This window comes from Entelurus aequoreus, linkage group LG10, assembly GCF_033978785.1.
Source record: "Entelurus aequoreus isolate RoL-2023_Sb linkage group LG10, RoL_Eaeq_v1.1, whole genome shotgun sequence".
NCBI lineage: Eukaryota > Metazoa > Chordata > Actinopteri > Syngnathiformes > Syngnathidae > Entelurus > Entelurus aequoreus.
In genome coordinates this window covers 68,888,629-68,905,575 of record NC_084740.1, presented here as the reverse complement: position 1 = coordinate 68,905,575, position 16,947 = coordinate 68,888,629, and the positions used below count along the sequence as shown (strand labels likewise).

The 16,947-nt window shown below is 39.1% G+C and overlaps 1 protein-coding gene across 1 annotated transcript in view; it reads right to left on the bottom strand.

Annotated features, from left to right (window-relative positions):
- Nucleotides 1–14,635, bottom strand: part of man1a2 (mannosidase, alpha, class 1A, member 2) — a 170,929-nt gene extending 156,294 nt beyond the window's left edge. Inside the window, exons 1-2 of the mRNA XM_062061528.1 lie at nucleotides 14,162–14,635; nucleotides 3,363–3,889 (exon numbers count right to left, since the gene is read on the bottom strand). Coding sequence (XP_061917512.1) covers nucleotides 3,363–3,676 — 314 coding nt within the window. The 5' untranslated portion in view covers nucleotides 3,677–3,889; nucleotides 14,162–14,635. The remainder of the gene's footprint in view (nucleotides 1–3,362; nucleotides 3,890–14,161) is intronic.
- Nucleotides 14,636–16,947: the final 2,312 nt, after the last annotated feature.

Below are 16,947 nucleotides of genomic sequence, written 5' to 3'. Positions count from 1 at the left end.
ATTACCCCATTAATTTGAGCGAGGATGAAAGATTCGTAGATGAGGAACGTTACAGTGAAGGACTTGAGAGGCAGTGATGGACGTATCTTTTTTCGCTCTGACCGTAACTTAGGTACAAGCTGGCTCATTGGATTCCACACTCTCTCCTTTTTCTATTGTGAATCACAGATTTGTATTTTAAACCACCTCGGATACGATATCCTCTTGAAAATGAGAGTCGAGCACGCGAAATGGACATTTAAAGTGACTTTTATCTCCAAGACAATACATCGGTGACACACTTAGCTACTGAGCTAACGTGCTAGCATCGTTCTCAAATGAAGATAGAAACAAAATAAATAAACCCCTGACTGGAAGGATACACAGACAAGCAAAAATACTATTAAACCATGTACATGTAACTACACGGTTAAAAATTCTCAGCCTGGTAAGGCTTAACTATGCTGTTGCTAACGACGCTAAGGCTAATTTAGCAACTTAGCAACCGGAACTCACAGAACTATGATAAGACATTAGCGCTCCACCTACGCCAGCCAGCCCTCATCTTCCCATCAACAGCCGTGCTCACCTGCGTTCCAGCGATCGATGGCGCGACGAAGGACTTCATCCGTGGGTTTGGCGGCAAGCATCAGCTAGGCGTCTTCTATCAAGGTAAGTAGTCCTTGTTGTGTTGCTGTAAGTATTGTACTTAGCCGCTAAGACACCGATCGATCCCACCTACAACGTTCTTCTTTGCAGCCTCCATTGTTCATTAAACAAAGTGCAAAAGATTCACCAACACAGATGTCCAGAATACTGTGGAATTTTGTCGAAGAAAACAGAGCTTTGTGTATTGTGTCCAATAGGGCCCAAACACTTCCGTGCATTTTATGACGTCACGCGCATAAATAATATCCAAAGGAGTTTTTCAACCGGAAGTGTGGCGGGAATTTTAAAATTGCACTTTATAAGTTAACCCGGCCGTATTGGCATGTGTTTCAATGTTAAGATTTCATCATTGATATATAAACTATCAGACTGCGTGGTCGGTAGTAGTGGCTTTCAGTAGGCCTTTAAATCGATTTTTTAAAAATGAGAATCGATTCTGAATCGCACAACGTGAGAATCGCGATTCGAATTTGAATCGATTTTTTCCCACACCCCTAGTTGGCAAGTATGTGCCCCACACACGAAGTGACGTCAGAAAGAACACGTCACAGCCAGCTTCACAATAAAGCGGTTTCGTAACTCGGAGCTAACCACTGGAAATATGAAGGCGAGTCATCCAGACACGCCCGTGTTTCTCCTTCTTCTACATGTACAGACGCTTGTGGAAATCACACATGAATACCTTAAGAGAAAGCGATTGCAGCTATTTCGGATACAACACTTCTTAGACGGCAAGAGAACTTTCCAATGTCCAGGTCAGCTGTGATTCTACTTCAGGGTTTCCCACACATTCATTTATTTGTGGCGGCCCGCCACGAAAGAATTACATCCGACACAAATAAAAAAAATAAAATAAAAAAAATAAAAAAAATAAATGAATAAAAAATTATTTTTTTTTTGTCCTCTCCAGCTTCTCAGGCAAATCATATAGTTGATGTAGATGCCCATATCGGCTGTTCAGATTGACTTTACAAAAGAGAAGTGTAGGACACTTCTCTTGTTGCCTTATTTGTATTTGACTTTATTAAGTGTATTTATATTAGAAACACAACATGTGTATATAACAAAGGGTGCAAAGTCTGCAGGTTAAGTGTAGGGAGTAAAGCTGATGGGAGTCTAAAGTTCAAGATTTTTGGAGCTCTTTGTTCAGTGGATCAGATGTTTGATGAAGCTCTGTGTCTATCTACCACCACTACTGTTTTCTGTTTATTTGTTACTGACTGTGGCAGGACACCTCTGCCTCTGTTTCACTTTATGTTGCTGGTAAATAATATGGTTGTAGTAGTAGGCTAAAGTTAAATTATTTAGTATGCACTAATTAAAGGGGCAGAGCTTTGAGACATTTTAGCTTTTATATTTTATAAGATATATTTTTTGTAAGAACCACAAGTAATAAATATATTTCAGTGAATAACTTATTGTTCAAATCTGTATATAAATATGTACATAAAGTGTTGTAATTATATTGTAAAATGGATGGATGGATGGATGGATGGATGGATGGATGGATGGATGGATGGATGGATGGATGGATGGATGGACGTTTAAAACAAAACTGTTATTAATTAGTAAGTATACATTTTTTGAGCCTTTTTAGAGAAAATCAAATCATTGTAGTAAATTATGCAAATTACTCGATGATGTCATGGTGACCACGCCCATAGCCATGCGCCCACCGCCACAGGTATCTTGGCAGTTTATGGGAAACACTGTACTTATCGGAAAACTTTGACCATTTGTCGAAGAGTCAATGAGAATGCGGGCTCCTGTGGATGTGATAAAAAAGGTAGCGTGTGCTTTGAATTACCTGGCCCTCGAGGGAAAACGGCAAATGCTTTTGGACTGGCAAAGCAGACTGTATCAGTTATTGTCCGCCATGTATGTCGCGGACTCAAGGTCTAGGTCCAGGGTATACAAAGTCACCAAAAACGAACGGACAATGAAGGCAAAAGAGTGAGGAGTGTCCTGACCAAATATCTAGATTCCTACATTGATTGATGTAAAATGTTCTTTATCACATTGTTTACGTGTCGAATAAAGATTTTATTAATTTATGATGGCTCAGATGTGATTCACTACAATAGGATCCCACAGCACACTGGATTCCAGTTCACTGAAATACCACAACACTGGATATTGTTCAGATAAGTTACATTTAAGAACTTGCACACAAAGCAACTATGACGTAGGCATTTTCCGCGCATGCGTATTAGGTCGCGCTGCGCCGGCGGGCGGAGGGGGAGGGGGTCTTAAACGGTGGCATTGTTGTGTGTGGACACGGACAAGGTTAGGTGTGATTTACCCTGGATAACCTTATCCGGCTTAGTGTAAACGGTGGGCCATGAGTGGGAAAGGTGGTTTGCATTGGGTCATGTAGACAATTCTGTGCAGCGTACACTTCAAAGTGCAATACATGATCATTAACCTGAATTACTCAGTGTCCACAAAATGGTGTCTAACTTGCAGCAATTCGGCTGTCGGATGTTTAAAATTAAGCTGTAGTTGAACTCGTAGGCCGTAGTTTGGACACGCTTGGCCTAAAACTGTTGTAGGAATGGACACGTACAAACACGTAACCGAACCGGGCCAGTGGAGCGACAAATAATGATTTCATTTAGAAACCTCAAATCACGTCTGGCATGACTGCTGGAACCACATCTGTGTTGTCTTACAAGGTGTGTCGTGTCACACAAACAGCAGATAAACTTCCTTACCTGTGCCTGTGCTCGTCGTGTCCTCCCTGCCCGTGTATGACCACCTGTCCCGAAGCGTGCTTGCCCTCCTTGGGCGAGTCCACGTGCGGGATGAGCACGTCCTCCAGGCCCAGGTCGAAGCGCTTGTGCTTGGAGTTGTCGGGCAGGAAGAAGAAGGCGCCGAAGCACAGCGTGATGAAGGCACTGAGGATGAGCAGGAGGATGAACTTCTCCGAGAGCCTCAGGGTGGCCCGGTGGTGCGGGAAGGAGGAGGCGCCCGGCGACAGCGTGGGTATCCTGCGGCCCGACAGCGGCAGGAGCGCCGGCGTGGTCATGGCGAGGCTGCTGGGGGCGGGGGCTTAGCGAGGCACAGGGGAGGAGGAGGGCGGCGTCTTCACAAGCGCCGCGGGTGTCGTATGTGGCGGCGTGCGGCAGCTGCTGCACTTTATTATCTCATGCTGCTGACGGCCGGATGGGAAAGCGAAAGAGGGAGTGGTTCCTCGGTGGAGGAGAGGCTGGTGAACGTGGAAAGGAGAGGCATGACCGTCCTGCCAAAACACAAGCACACCTGGGCTTCAATATACTGCACATCAACCGCCATGACAAGAAAAATACATACCAAAATATATAATTTGGCAATATTCATGTTACAGTAACAACTTAAGTCCAAGTAACAGTCCTCGTGTGATTTATGTTGTATTGCTTCTGTGCACTGTCTCTTGTATTCAAGTTAGCATCTAAGCTAGCTGGCAAATAGTATACAAGTAATACTAACAGTTGTGAGTTTTACTGCAGTTTATCATTGATACCGTTTAAGGTTAAAAGGTATTTATTACATAACAACATTGCAATACCACAAGAAAAAAGTGACATTTCACAATCGTAAACATTTCTTATTTGAAGAAAAATGTTTCTGTGAGAATAAGATTAAAGTCCTACTCTTCCAGGCCAAAGAAAATATCGCCTAAATCAGTCGTCCCCAACCACCGGGCCGTGGCCCGGTCCGTGGATCGATTGGTACCGGGCCGCACAAGAAATTTAAAAAATTAAAAAATATTTTTTTTTAAAATTAAATTAACATAAAAAAAAACAAGATACACTTACAATTAGTGCACCAACCCAAAAAACTTCCCTCCCCCATTTACACTCATTCGCACAAAAGGGTTGTTTCTTTCTGTTATTAATATTTCTGGTTCCTACATTATATATCAATATAGATCAGGGGTGTCAAACGTACGGCCCGAGGGCCGGATCAGGCCCGCGAACAGGTTTTATCCGGCCCGCGGGATGAGTTTGCTAAGTACAAAAATGTACCTGAAATTTTTGAATGAGAGTAACAGCTGTTCTAAATGTGTCCACTAGATGTCGCAATAGCAATTCTCTGTATCTTTGTAGATGATGCTACATATGTACAAAATAAACCACTTATGTTAGTACATCAGTCAAAGAAAATGATCAAACTACATATATAACATACTGTCATTTGATTTTGATATAAGTTTTGTATCTTGATAGATTGAAAATTAACACCAATGAGTTGACTGATGAACATTATCACAATGTATTCAGAAAATAAAAATAACGACAAATAAAGTATATATACTATTAACCGCAATAGGTAATTGAAAAAAACAAAACAAAAAAACATTATGATTTGTACAATATCAGAATGTGTTTGTACTATTTTCAAACAAAGAAAATAATCTGAAGTTGTCTTTATTTTTAAGTTATCGTGCCATGATTTTACCAGTCCGGCCCACTTGGGAGTACTTTTTTCTCCATGTGGCCCCCGATCTAAAATGAGTTTGACACCCCTGATATAGATCAATACAGTCTGCATGATTGTAATTTTTAATGACAAAAAAATATTTATTTATTTATTTTATTAATTTAACATAAAAAACACAAGATACACTTACAATTAGTGCACAAACCCAAAAAACCTCCCTCCCCCATTTACACTCATTCGCACAAAAGGGTTGTTTCTTTCTGTTATTAATATTTCTGGTTCCTACATTATATATCAATATAGATCAATACAGTCTGCAGGGATACAGTCCGTAAGCACGCATGATTGCATTTTTTAATGACACAAAAAAAATATACATATATATATATATTTTTTTAAACCCCCCCGGTCCGTGGGACATATTTTCAAGCGTTGACCGGTCCGCAGTTACAAAAAGGTTGGGGACCACTGGCCTAAATAGTCTAACTCTTACAAGAAAATTAAGTTGTACAAATTGTGTAAAAAGATTTTAATGACCAATTTATGAGAATACAGTCGTAACTTTACGCCTATAAAAAGTTGCAGTTTTATGAGAATTATCGTAAAATCCGCACTGTAAGCTGCTACTTTTTTTCTACGCTTTGACTCTGTGGCTTATAAGACTGGAGCTAATTTATGGATTTTTCTTCGCTTATGGCCATAATGCAAATAGTAAAAAAAAAAAAGACATATAAAGGGTGTGTTATTGTTTGTGCCGTGGCGCCATTTTTTGGACGAGTTCGCTCACTGCAGGTGCTGCAGTACCCTTCTGTTTAGACTGCGCTTTCAACCGAAAGTAGAAGGGCTGTCTGTCTTTTAGCCATCCATAGTGTTTCTACTCGTATGGATTCTTCATTCATCACTCCCAGCAAAGTTTGTAAGTTTTACAATACAACTAAAACAATTCTTACTTACTAAACCGTCCCATGTGTGATGTCTGTCGGAAAGTTTTCATGCATATTTGTATGTGCTATATTAAATGTAATCAAACTAGCTTCATTAGCGCTAGCTAACATGCTAACACATTTACAAGTGTGTGTTAGTATTATCAACTTACAATGGCATTCTTTTTTGTATTGTTTCAGTTTCGTAAATTACCCAAAACGTCACTGTGGAGTTATTGAGTCTGTTTAGCTGATTGGAGAGCTAGCTTCCGCAGCTAGTGGGTCCATGACGATGACTTTTGTTTTGTTGGATCAGCTGTTTTACTGCCGTGTTACATAGATCGTTGGGAAACGATTAAGGTATGTAACATTTCCAAAATATTTCTGTGTAAATAACTCACTTCACAACGTATAGATCTGCGGCTTATAGTCTGGTGCGGCTAATATAAGGAAAAATGTTCTCCTAAAATTTAGTGGGTACGCTCTATAGTCTGTATAAAATGGTATGTAGTGTTTATTTATTTCCCTGCCGAGAACATAGTCAAAATAAATATAAATAAAATATACAGAAAAAGATGGCATATTACATGAAATCGGAATTTTACAGGAAAAAAACTTTTTTGGCGAAAACTAGTACTAGTAAGACAATAAGGTAAGGAAAAAAGTTGGAATTGCATAGATTGTGTCACCATAGCACGAGAAAAAAATATCAATCTTCAATTAATAAATTCAAAATATTATGACTTGCTCTTTTTCGAGAGTACAGTTATCATTTTATTTTTTAAAGAATAGGTCAAATAATGTATGTGTACTCGAATGCAGTTAGTTGTAATGTAGTGGTAATTTTACAGGAAAATAGCCATTTTATTTTGAAAAAATGTCACTTCATGGGATGAGTCATTGTTTTGAATAAAGAAAATTGCTCAAATGATATGTCAACACACATGGCAGTTTTACAAGAAACATTAATATGACAAAAAAGTTGACACTTTTGTACAAAATCTTTGTACAATTTGTACAAAAGTGTGAGGATCTGACATTGGTACATTAATCTTCTAACATTATTTCATATTCCTCTCAAGATTTTTTATCCAGGCAGCATCGCCTCACACTCGTTAGCATTTAGAGAGCAGCGAGCCGCCAGCCCATAAATCATAACTGTCATTTCAATCAACTTCCGTATGCCCATGCTGCCTGCTCGTGTTAATAAAAGTATTTTTCCTCGTGGTCGTCAATAGTGGCGGCTTCTCTCGTGTAAGCACTAAAACCTGATCATGAGTTATGATGCAAACATGCCACGAACTCCTGACATGTATACTAAATACAGAGGAGGGAACGGTTTATGAAAACAATCCAAACCGCTCGGTTGACCTGACACGGTTCTGAATTTTTTTGCATTTGAATTTTGTGAACTTACTTTTATTACATCAAATTATGCTGACGATTTCATTGAAACAAAATGATGTGCAGATTATAACCATTGAAATCATTTCTATAGTTTAAAAATATCCATCGAAATGTTAATTATGTTGTATTAAGCCCAGGTAGCTCAGTTAACTGCCTTTTTTTTATGCTGTTTTGCAAGACCCGTGTCACGTGACCTCATACTTGACACCTCATTGGCTGCTTTTAAGACAGGATTGATTGCTTCTGTCTTAATTTACCGGAAGTGAGTCCTGCATTTTAAAGCAGCGAATGTTTCGACACAGAATTTTTTTAAACTGAATTTTTATACACTCATTTTTTTTTTCCAATGAAATTATCAGGATAATTTCATGTAAAAAAAAAAATGTGTTCACAAAATTCAAATGCAAAAAATTCAGTTACATAAATGCAGTGTAAAAATAAGCTTTTGTAATAAAGACACAAATAACCTCCATAAACATGTTTATATCTACACTTCTGTTCAAAAGTAAAAATCACTTATACCAAGTAAATACAGGGGCTGTATCGGTTATATCAATGCTGATACTGATACTTCACATACAATTAATTACATACAAAATAATAGTTTTAACGACAATAAAAATATTACCTGCAGAGCGTTCGTGTCTTGACAGATTTTATATTTTTTAGGAATACAGAATCCGTATTCTTGCTGTAGGAGCACTTGCGTTCAAAGAAGGAGCTACACTTCCATGGTTTACATAGCAGTTTCACACATTAATAACACAAAATGTGGATTGTTACGACCATGGTTTGATTGTCAAAGATGTTTGCTAATGTAATCTGTGACATTTCTACCTAAATAAATGTTTCTAATATTCTGTACATGTTGTACAAGATAACCAGATTAATTTTGCTGCACGACAATGTTTTAACATTCTCTATTTTATAATAAAATGTAATACTCAGCCTGCTAAACATTCAGTAATTGCGGACCATCAACCACAAAGGGTTAAAAAATAATATAAAATGTATTTCAATCTGCCAGAAAATGTTAATTTAGGTTGAATATCACAGATTACATTACAAAACATCTTTGACAAAGCATGATCGTAATATGCGACGACTTTTCATTTTGTTACGGAAGTTAGACTGGATGCGAGCGTGGCGCTATTATTGTGAAGCTGGAAGTGTGTGATTGATCAATGCTGATACTTCACATTTTCAAGATTGCGGTGATTCAATTTTTAATCGCAATTATAATCAGACAAAAACATAAGGTGGCAGTGTAACGATATCAGTCAATGATTTCCTTATTCCCTTTTAAAGGCCTACTGAAACCCACTACTACCGACCACGCAGTCTGATAGTTTATATATCAATGATGAAATCTTAACATTGCAACACATGCCAATATGGCCGGGTTAACTTATAAAGTGCAATTTTAAATTTCCCGCTAGACTTCCGGTTGAAAACGTCTATGTATGATGACGTATGCGCGTGACGTCAATCGTTGAACCGGAAGTATTGGTACACCATTGAATCCAATACAAAAAGCTCGGTTTTCATCGCAAAATTCCACAGTATTGTGGACATCTGTGTTGGTGAATCTTTTGCAATTTGTTTAATGAACAATGGAGACTGCAAAGAAGAAAGTTGTAGGTGGGATCGGTGTATTAGCTAGCCGCCGACCGCACGGATGATCGGGTGAAGTCCTTCGTCGCGCCGTCGATCGCTGGAACGCAGGTGAGCACGGGTGTTGATGAGCAGATGAGGGCTGGCTGGCGTAGGTGGATAGCTAATGTTTTTAGCATAGGTCTGTGAGGTCCTGTTGCTAAGTTAGCTTCAATGGCGTCGTTAGCAACAGCATTGTTAAGCTCTGCCAGGCTGGAAAACATTAACCGTGTAGTTACAGGTCCATGGTTTAATAGTATTGTTGATTTTCTGTCTATCCTTCCAGTCAGGGGTTTATTTATTTTGTTTCTATCTGCAGTTAAGCCCGATGCTATCACGTTAGCTCCGTAGCTAAAGTGCTTCGCCGATGTATTGTCGTGGAGATAAAAGTCACTGTGAATGTCCATTTCGCGTTCTCGACTCTCATTTTCAAGAGGATATAGTATCCGAGGTGGTTTAAAATACAAATCCGTGATCCACAATAGAAAAAGGAGAGCGTGTGGAATCCAATGAGCCAGCTTGTACCTAAGTTACGGTCAGAGCGAAAAAAGATGCGTCCTGCACTGCACTCTAGTCCTTCACTCTCACGTTCCTCATCCACAAATCTTTCATCCTGGCTCAAATTAATGGGGTAATCGCCGCTTTCTTGGTCCGAATCGCTCTCGCTGCTAGTGTAAACAATGGGGAAATGTGAGGAGCCTTTCAACCTGTGACGTCACGCTACTTCCGGTACAGGCAAGGCTTTTTTTTATCAGCGACCAAAAGTTGCAAACTTTATCGTCGATGTTCTCTACTAAATCCTTTCAGCAAAAATATGGCAATATCGCAAAATGATTAAGTATGACACATAGAATGGATCTGCTATCCCCGTTTAAATAAAAAAATGTCATTTCAGTAGGCCTTTAATGACATACAAAATGTATAATAAAGTCCAATAATGCAAAACGAAAAATGCCATTGGCTTTGATTTCCTGAGTTTGTAAAGAATAACAAAATATTGATGATAAAAATGATCGACCTAGTAACTGTGGTATCGACCGTACACTGATTATATACTTAATATCATTACTGTTGATATTTGCTTCACTCTGCCCACCCTTGTTTACATACAAAAAGTTTTAACGTAGCAGTTTGCATGCCTTCTTGTATCCTCCTATTGTGTGTGCTCCAGTGATAATGATAGTGGTAAGAAACCCACCTACTCAGTGGCCTAGTGGTTAGAGTGTCCGCCCTGAGATCTGTAGGTTGTGAGTTCAAACCCCGGCCGAGTCATACCAAAGACTATAAAAATGGGACCCATTACCTCCCTGCTTGGCACTCAGCATCAAGGGTTGGAATTGGGGGTTAAATCACCAAAAATGATTCCCGGTCGCGGCCACTGCTCCCCTCACCTCCCACGGGGTGATCAAGGGTGATGGGTCAAATGCAGAGGACAAATTTCACCACACCTAGTGTGTTTGACAATCATTGGTACTTTAACTTTAACTATTCGCCACCATGGCGACGAGGATTAGTGATTTAGAAGCGACCTTGCACAATGGAGGGACATTAGCCGCTAGCATGGACCCTAAAATGCGTTGAAGATGCCTACGTTAAACAGCGAGAATGTTTCATCTATATCGTATATCGTCTATATTGCGTAACCTTAGTTCGGATCAAGTTTTTATTCCTTTCTCATCGGTTTGGAGCACAGGGAGCTATAATTTCCCCGTTAAAGGAAAGGCGGCCAAGAGAAGCAGAATATACTATTAAAGGCGGAATTTGAGTGAGAGAAATGATGTCATCGTGAGGGAAAAGAACGTTTGTCTGGGACGATCATGTTTACGGGGACAAAACTCAAATTTTCAGCCGCATCAACACTTTATGCCAGCCGCCCTGCACCCTTCTCGGGTGAGCGCCCCACTTGTCTCTCGGGTGGGGTAAAAAACTCATCTCTTTCGCCAAAGAGACGAGCAGTTGCCAAATGGCTTCCGCGTGTGGGGGGATAGATATTCTTTTTTTATTCACTTCTGTCCAAAAGCCGAGGGGAAAGCACAGAAAACACAGAGCTAATGCTCATGTGGTGCTGTTGTTGACACGACCACCAATAATTGTAGCCTCTAAAACATCGCCATTGCTGATTCGATAACTTGACAGTTTCTAATACTACATTTATTGTTATGATAATAACTGATGCATCTTTGCAGGGTTTCCCACACATTCATTTATTTGTGGCGGCCCGCCACGAAAGAATTACGTCTGCCACAAATAAATAAATAAATAAAATTCAAATTAAAAAAAAAATATATATATATATATTTATATATATATATATATATATATATATATATATATATATATATATATATATATATATATATATATATATATATATATATTTTTTTTTTTTTTTTTTTTTTTTTAAACTATATATTTATAAAACTATAATCCCCTCACCTATCAAGGTAGAAAAGAAAGGAAATGTCAACATAAGCATGGAAAACACTCAAAATAGTAAAATTTGTAGCACAGTTATATCAATGTTTCAGCTGAGTAGTTTTTTTAAAAGTATTTATTACCACAATTAGTTTGCTTTAATGAAATGTACTTTAAACACTATGCTTTTTTAACAAATGGGACTTTCGTAATGTACCGTTTTCTTTGTGTATTCCTGCTCGCTATTTTCCCGCTTGTGGCTCAACATTAACTGAACGCCAAAATTAGCACCAATTTAAAAAAACGTATCGTTACAGCGTTATCTTTTGTCTTCTACTCCTGTTTTAGGTTATGATGGCTTTACTTGCAATCTGCTTGTTATTCCAGATCTGAACATTTTAAGTGTATTAGGTGTGCCTGTTGTTGGCTTTGACAGTTAGGATTGCTTGTTGCATCAAAACAGTTGCTCTCACTACGATAGGGAGAAACCATCCCTGCCCAGGCACACCCTCCTGGTTTTGGACTATAAATATTGGGGTATTCACAGATAGATATGATTTTTTTTGAAGTACTTATTACCACAATTAGTTTGCGTTAATGAAATTTACTTTAAACACTATGCTTTTTTTTTAACAAATGGGACTTTCGTAATGCAACCTTTTCTCTGTGCATTCCTGCTCTCTATTTTCCCGCTTGTGGCTTAACATTAACTGATTGCCAAAATTAGCACTTATGGTTAAGAAACTTATAGTTAATGCGTTAACGTTCATGTGTTTAATTTAATTGTATTTTCCTTTTTGTGAAATAATATTGCCATTGAGCACAAGATTGTTCACTGGAGATATGTATGCATATTATGTACTACATGTGTGATGTAGAGCTGACTATGACATACTCAATAAACAACAACTATTGTTGATTATTCACATTTTTTTAAAATGTGTTATCTTTTGTCTTCTACTCCTGTTTTAGATTATGATGGCTTTACTGGCAATCTGCTTGTTATTCCAGGTCTGAACATTTTAAGTGTATTAGATGTGCCTGTCGTTGGCTTTGACCGTTAGGATTGCTTGTTTGCATCAAAACAGTTGTTTTTCTCACTACGATAGGGAGAAACCATCCCTGCCCAGGCACACCCTCCTGGTTTTGGACTATAAATATTGGGGTATTCACAGATAGATAGATATTTTTTTAAGTACTTATTACCACAATTAGTTTGCGTTAATGAAATGTACTTTAAACACTATGCTTCTTTTTAAACAAATGGGACATTCCTAATACACCCTTCTCTTTGTGCATTCCTGCTCGCTATTTTCCCGCTTGTGGCTCAACATTAACTGAACGCCAAAATTAGCACCACTAATTTAATTAGTTAATTTTCTTAATTAAATTGTATTTTCTTTTTTGTGAAATAATATTGCCATTGAGCACAAGACTGTACACTGGAGATATGTATGCATATTATGTACTACATGTGTGATGTGGAGCTGACTATGACATACTCAATGAACAACAACTATTGTTGATTATTTACATTTTTAAAAATGCGTTCTTTGGTCTTCTACTCCTGTTTTAGATTATGATGGCTTTACTTGCAATCTGCTTGTTATTCCAGGTCTGAACATTTTAAGTGTATTAGATGTGCCTGTCGTTGGCTTTGACCGTTAGGATTGCTTGTTTGCATCAAAACAGTTGTTTTTCTCACTACGATAGGGAGAAACCATCCCTGCCCAGGCACACCCTCCTGGTTTTGGACTATAAATATTGGGGTATTCACAGATAGATAGATATTTTTTTAAGTACTTATTACCACAATTAGTTTGCGTTAATGAAATGTACTTTAAACACTATGCTTCTTTTTAAACAAATGGGACATTTGTAATACACCCTTCTCTTTGTGCATTCCTGCTCACTATTTTCCCGCTTGTGGCTCAACATTAACTGAACGCCAAAATTAGCACCACTAATTTAATTAGTTAATTTTCTTAATTAAATTGTATTTTCTTTTTTGTGAAATAATATTGCCATTGAGCACAAGACCGTACACTGGAGATATGTATGCATATTATGTACTACATGTGTGATGTGGAGCTGACTATGACATACTCAATGAACAACAACTATTGTTGATTATTTACATTTTTAAAAATGCGTTCTTTGGTCTTCTACTAGTGTTTTGGATTATGATGGCTTTACTTGCAATCTGCTTGTTATTCCAGGTCTGAACATTTTAAGTGTGTTAGGTGTGCCTAATATATGGACCAGTGGAATGCATTAACTTCTGTTTACTGCATTGGCATCACTTGTAGGCTTGCAGGAAATATTCGCTCTCAAAAGACAGTTTCGTCCTAGAATTGATGGTAGAGGGGGGGTGAACGGGTGCAGACATTTGCCGGATGTGGAATCGTTGAAGCGAGATTGTAAACATCGTGACGGTGCATGCAAAGCAGAATGTCCACTGGATGGATGGAGGATGGATGGTGGTCATCATCGATGTCACTTCTCGCAGCAACATTACATAATTAACACATCACCGTGCAGGTGCATTAATATAATCATGGTAAACTGATTGCAATCCGGCGTTTGCACTTGCCATGACGTCTTCTGACAGCAAGTTCATTCTGCTGATTAGCAGAGAGCCAATGCTAGCTAGAGAGCCCGCTAGCTAACGACTGGAAAAATAACTCACTTACCGGGTTAATACTCGACGAGGAACATGGCGTGAGGAATAAATAATGATTATATCCCCAAGGACGTCTTATCCGGCTGTCATTTCGTCGTTGAGAGTGGAAGGCAAAGGTGACGTCTACACTACACAGACTGATGGGCTGGTTCCGTTAGCTCGCTAATGCTAGGTGGCTAACGCTAGCCTGCTAACGCTGGTGCTCCGCGGACAGAGGCGGGTCTTTAGACGCTGCCGTGCCGCATCGCCATCGCTCTTCTGGGGGGGAAATCCACCTGTGCCCGGGCTCCAGAAGCAGTACCGGGTGCCTGCATCGTAACCCGGTTCTGCTCGCTGATTTTAAAAAAATATACCAAAACGGTAAACGACGGTCGACTCCCCGTGGCTTTTGGGAAGCCACGTCCGGGTTAGGAGGAAGAAGGGGCGAGGAAGTTGTCAGCGAGTGGCCGCTCTGTGGTCCCCAAGCGGCGGACTGATAAGAGTGAAGCTTCCCCGGCTGCTCCTCCAAAGGCAACCACTCGCGCCAGGGACCATGTGACAATTTCTGTACTTAAAATAGACGTTAAAAAAATCGGATTGAAGCGTTTTACTCTCTATCACACCCAGACAAGTAAAAAATGTCCTCACGTCATACTATAATATTAACTCTACAATTTAGTGATGAATGAACACATATATTTTTAGAGTGTGTTCTTAACATTGGACCTCGGTCCCTCCACAGTTAAACCTACTACAATGGAGACGGCGTGGCTGTGCCAGCAACCTGAGGGTTCATGGCTCGATCCCCAGCTTCTACCAACGTATAGTCACGTCCGTTGTGTCCTTGAGCAAGACACTTCAGCCTTACTCCTGATGGGTCGTGGTTAGGGCCTTGCATGGCAGCTCCCGCCATCAGTGTGTGAATGTGTGTGTGAATGGGCGAGTGTGGAAATAGTGTCAAAGCGCTTTGAGTACCTTGAAGGTAGAAAAGCGCTATACAAGTATAACCCATTTACAATCAGTTGCCGTTGTTTTAGTCATTTATATGAAATATGGTATTGATAAAACGGCAGAATAATTATTTATTACTTTTAAATTTGCCACATATATTACGGTATTGCCTTATAGACAATTGTAGATTTAATGCAGAGGCTTTCTACAGGGGGACCGCGACCCCTAGAAGGTAGTCGGAGGTACTGCAGGGGGGTCCGTTAAAAGTTTGGTTGTTTAGACCAGTGTTTTTCAACCTGAAGCAAGGCACATTTTTCTTATTTAAAAAATCCGGAGGCGCACCACCAGCAGAAATAGTTAAAAAAAATTAAACTCCACCGGGTCGTCGTGCCTTATTTTGAGTTTGTTCGTGTTTTCCTGTGTGTAGTGCTTTAGTTCTTGTCTTGCGCTGTTATTTTGGTGGCCCTTCCTGTTTTGTTGGTGTTTTCCTGTAGCAGTTTCATGTGTTCTTTTGAGCGCTATTCCGCGCACCTGGTTTGTGTTAGCAAACAAGGCTATTTACATTGTTGCTATCCTTATTTGTGTGGACATTGTTGATTGTCATGTCAAGAACGGACATACTTTGTGGACGCCGTAAGTTTTTGCTGTCGTCCAGCGTTCTGTTTCTGTTTACTTTGTAGCCAATTCAGTTTTACTTTCCTTTTTGCATAGCCATTGCCTATCCCTTTCGTTAATTTTTGGTTTAAGCATTACATACCTTTTTACCTGCACACTGCCTCCCGATGTGGTCTGCATATTGGGATCACAACAAACCATCCTCGTCTCACCCGACACTTTACGACTTTTACGAAGCAATTAACTACCCGCTGCCACCTACTGACATGGAGTATTACGTGGTTACCCTGCCAAGTTTTACACAGCACAGACACTAAGCAACGGCACATTATTTGCAGACTATAATTATTGATTTGCAAAAAATATTTTTTGGACCAATTAGGTGAAGTTGCATAATTTCCCACGGCACACCAGACAATATCTCACGGCACACTAGTGTGCCGCGGCACAGTGGTTGAAAAACACTGGTTTAGACTTTAACGATATACAGGACTGTCTCAGAAAATTGTGATAAAGTTCTTTATTTTTTGTAATGCAATTTAAAAAAACAAAAACAAATGTCATACATTCTGGATTCATTACACATCAACTGAAATATTGCAAGCCTTTTATTATTTTGATATTGCTGATTATGGCATACAGCTTAAGAAAACTCAAAAATCCTATCTCAAAAAATTTGAATATTTCCTCAGACCAAGTAAAAAAAAAAAAGATGTATAACAGCAAAACAAAATCAAATATTTGAAAATGTCAATTAATGCACTCAGTACTTGGTTGGGAATCCTTTTGACACTTGCCGCCATCTTTCAAGTATGCTAACTATGTACATGTTAGCGAGCTAATGTTAGCAGGCTAAAGTTCTATGCTAGTATTTTAGGACATTTATTAAGCTGAAACTTTCAAAATCTTGGGTTATGATACTTGATGCCATTTTTAAGGAAGGTAACTTTTACTATTTTTATGCCAGCATTTTAGCTTATGTTGTTCATTTGAACCTAAAAACCTTGGCTTTTGATACTTGACTCCATCTTAGACGTATGCGCCCTCTTGTAAGTAAGCTAACTGGTCCCTTGTTAGCATGTTTTTATGCTAACATAAACGCCCTTTTAATTTATTTTTATAACTATTTTTTTCTTAGGTTTTACATTAACCTTGGCACTCAACACTGGGCCAGAGGTTCACAGCACAAATAGCAGACCCGCCAAAATTTCCGCGGGAATTTTCTAGCTTTTTTTCTTAATATTATTAAGT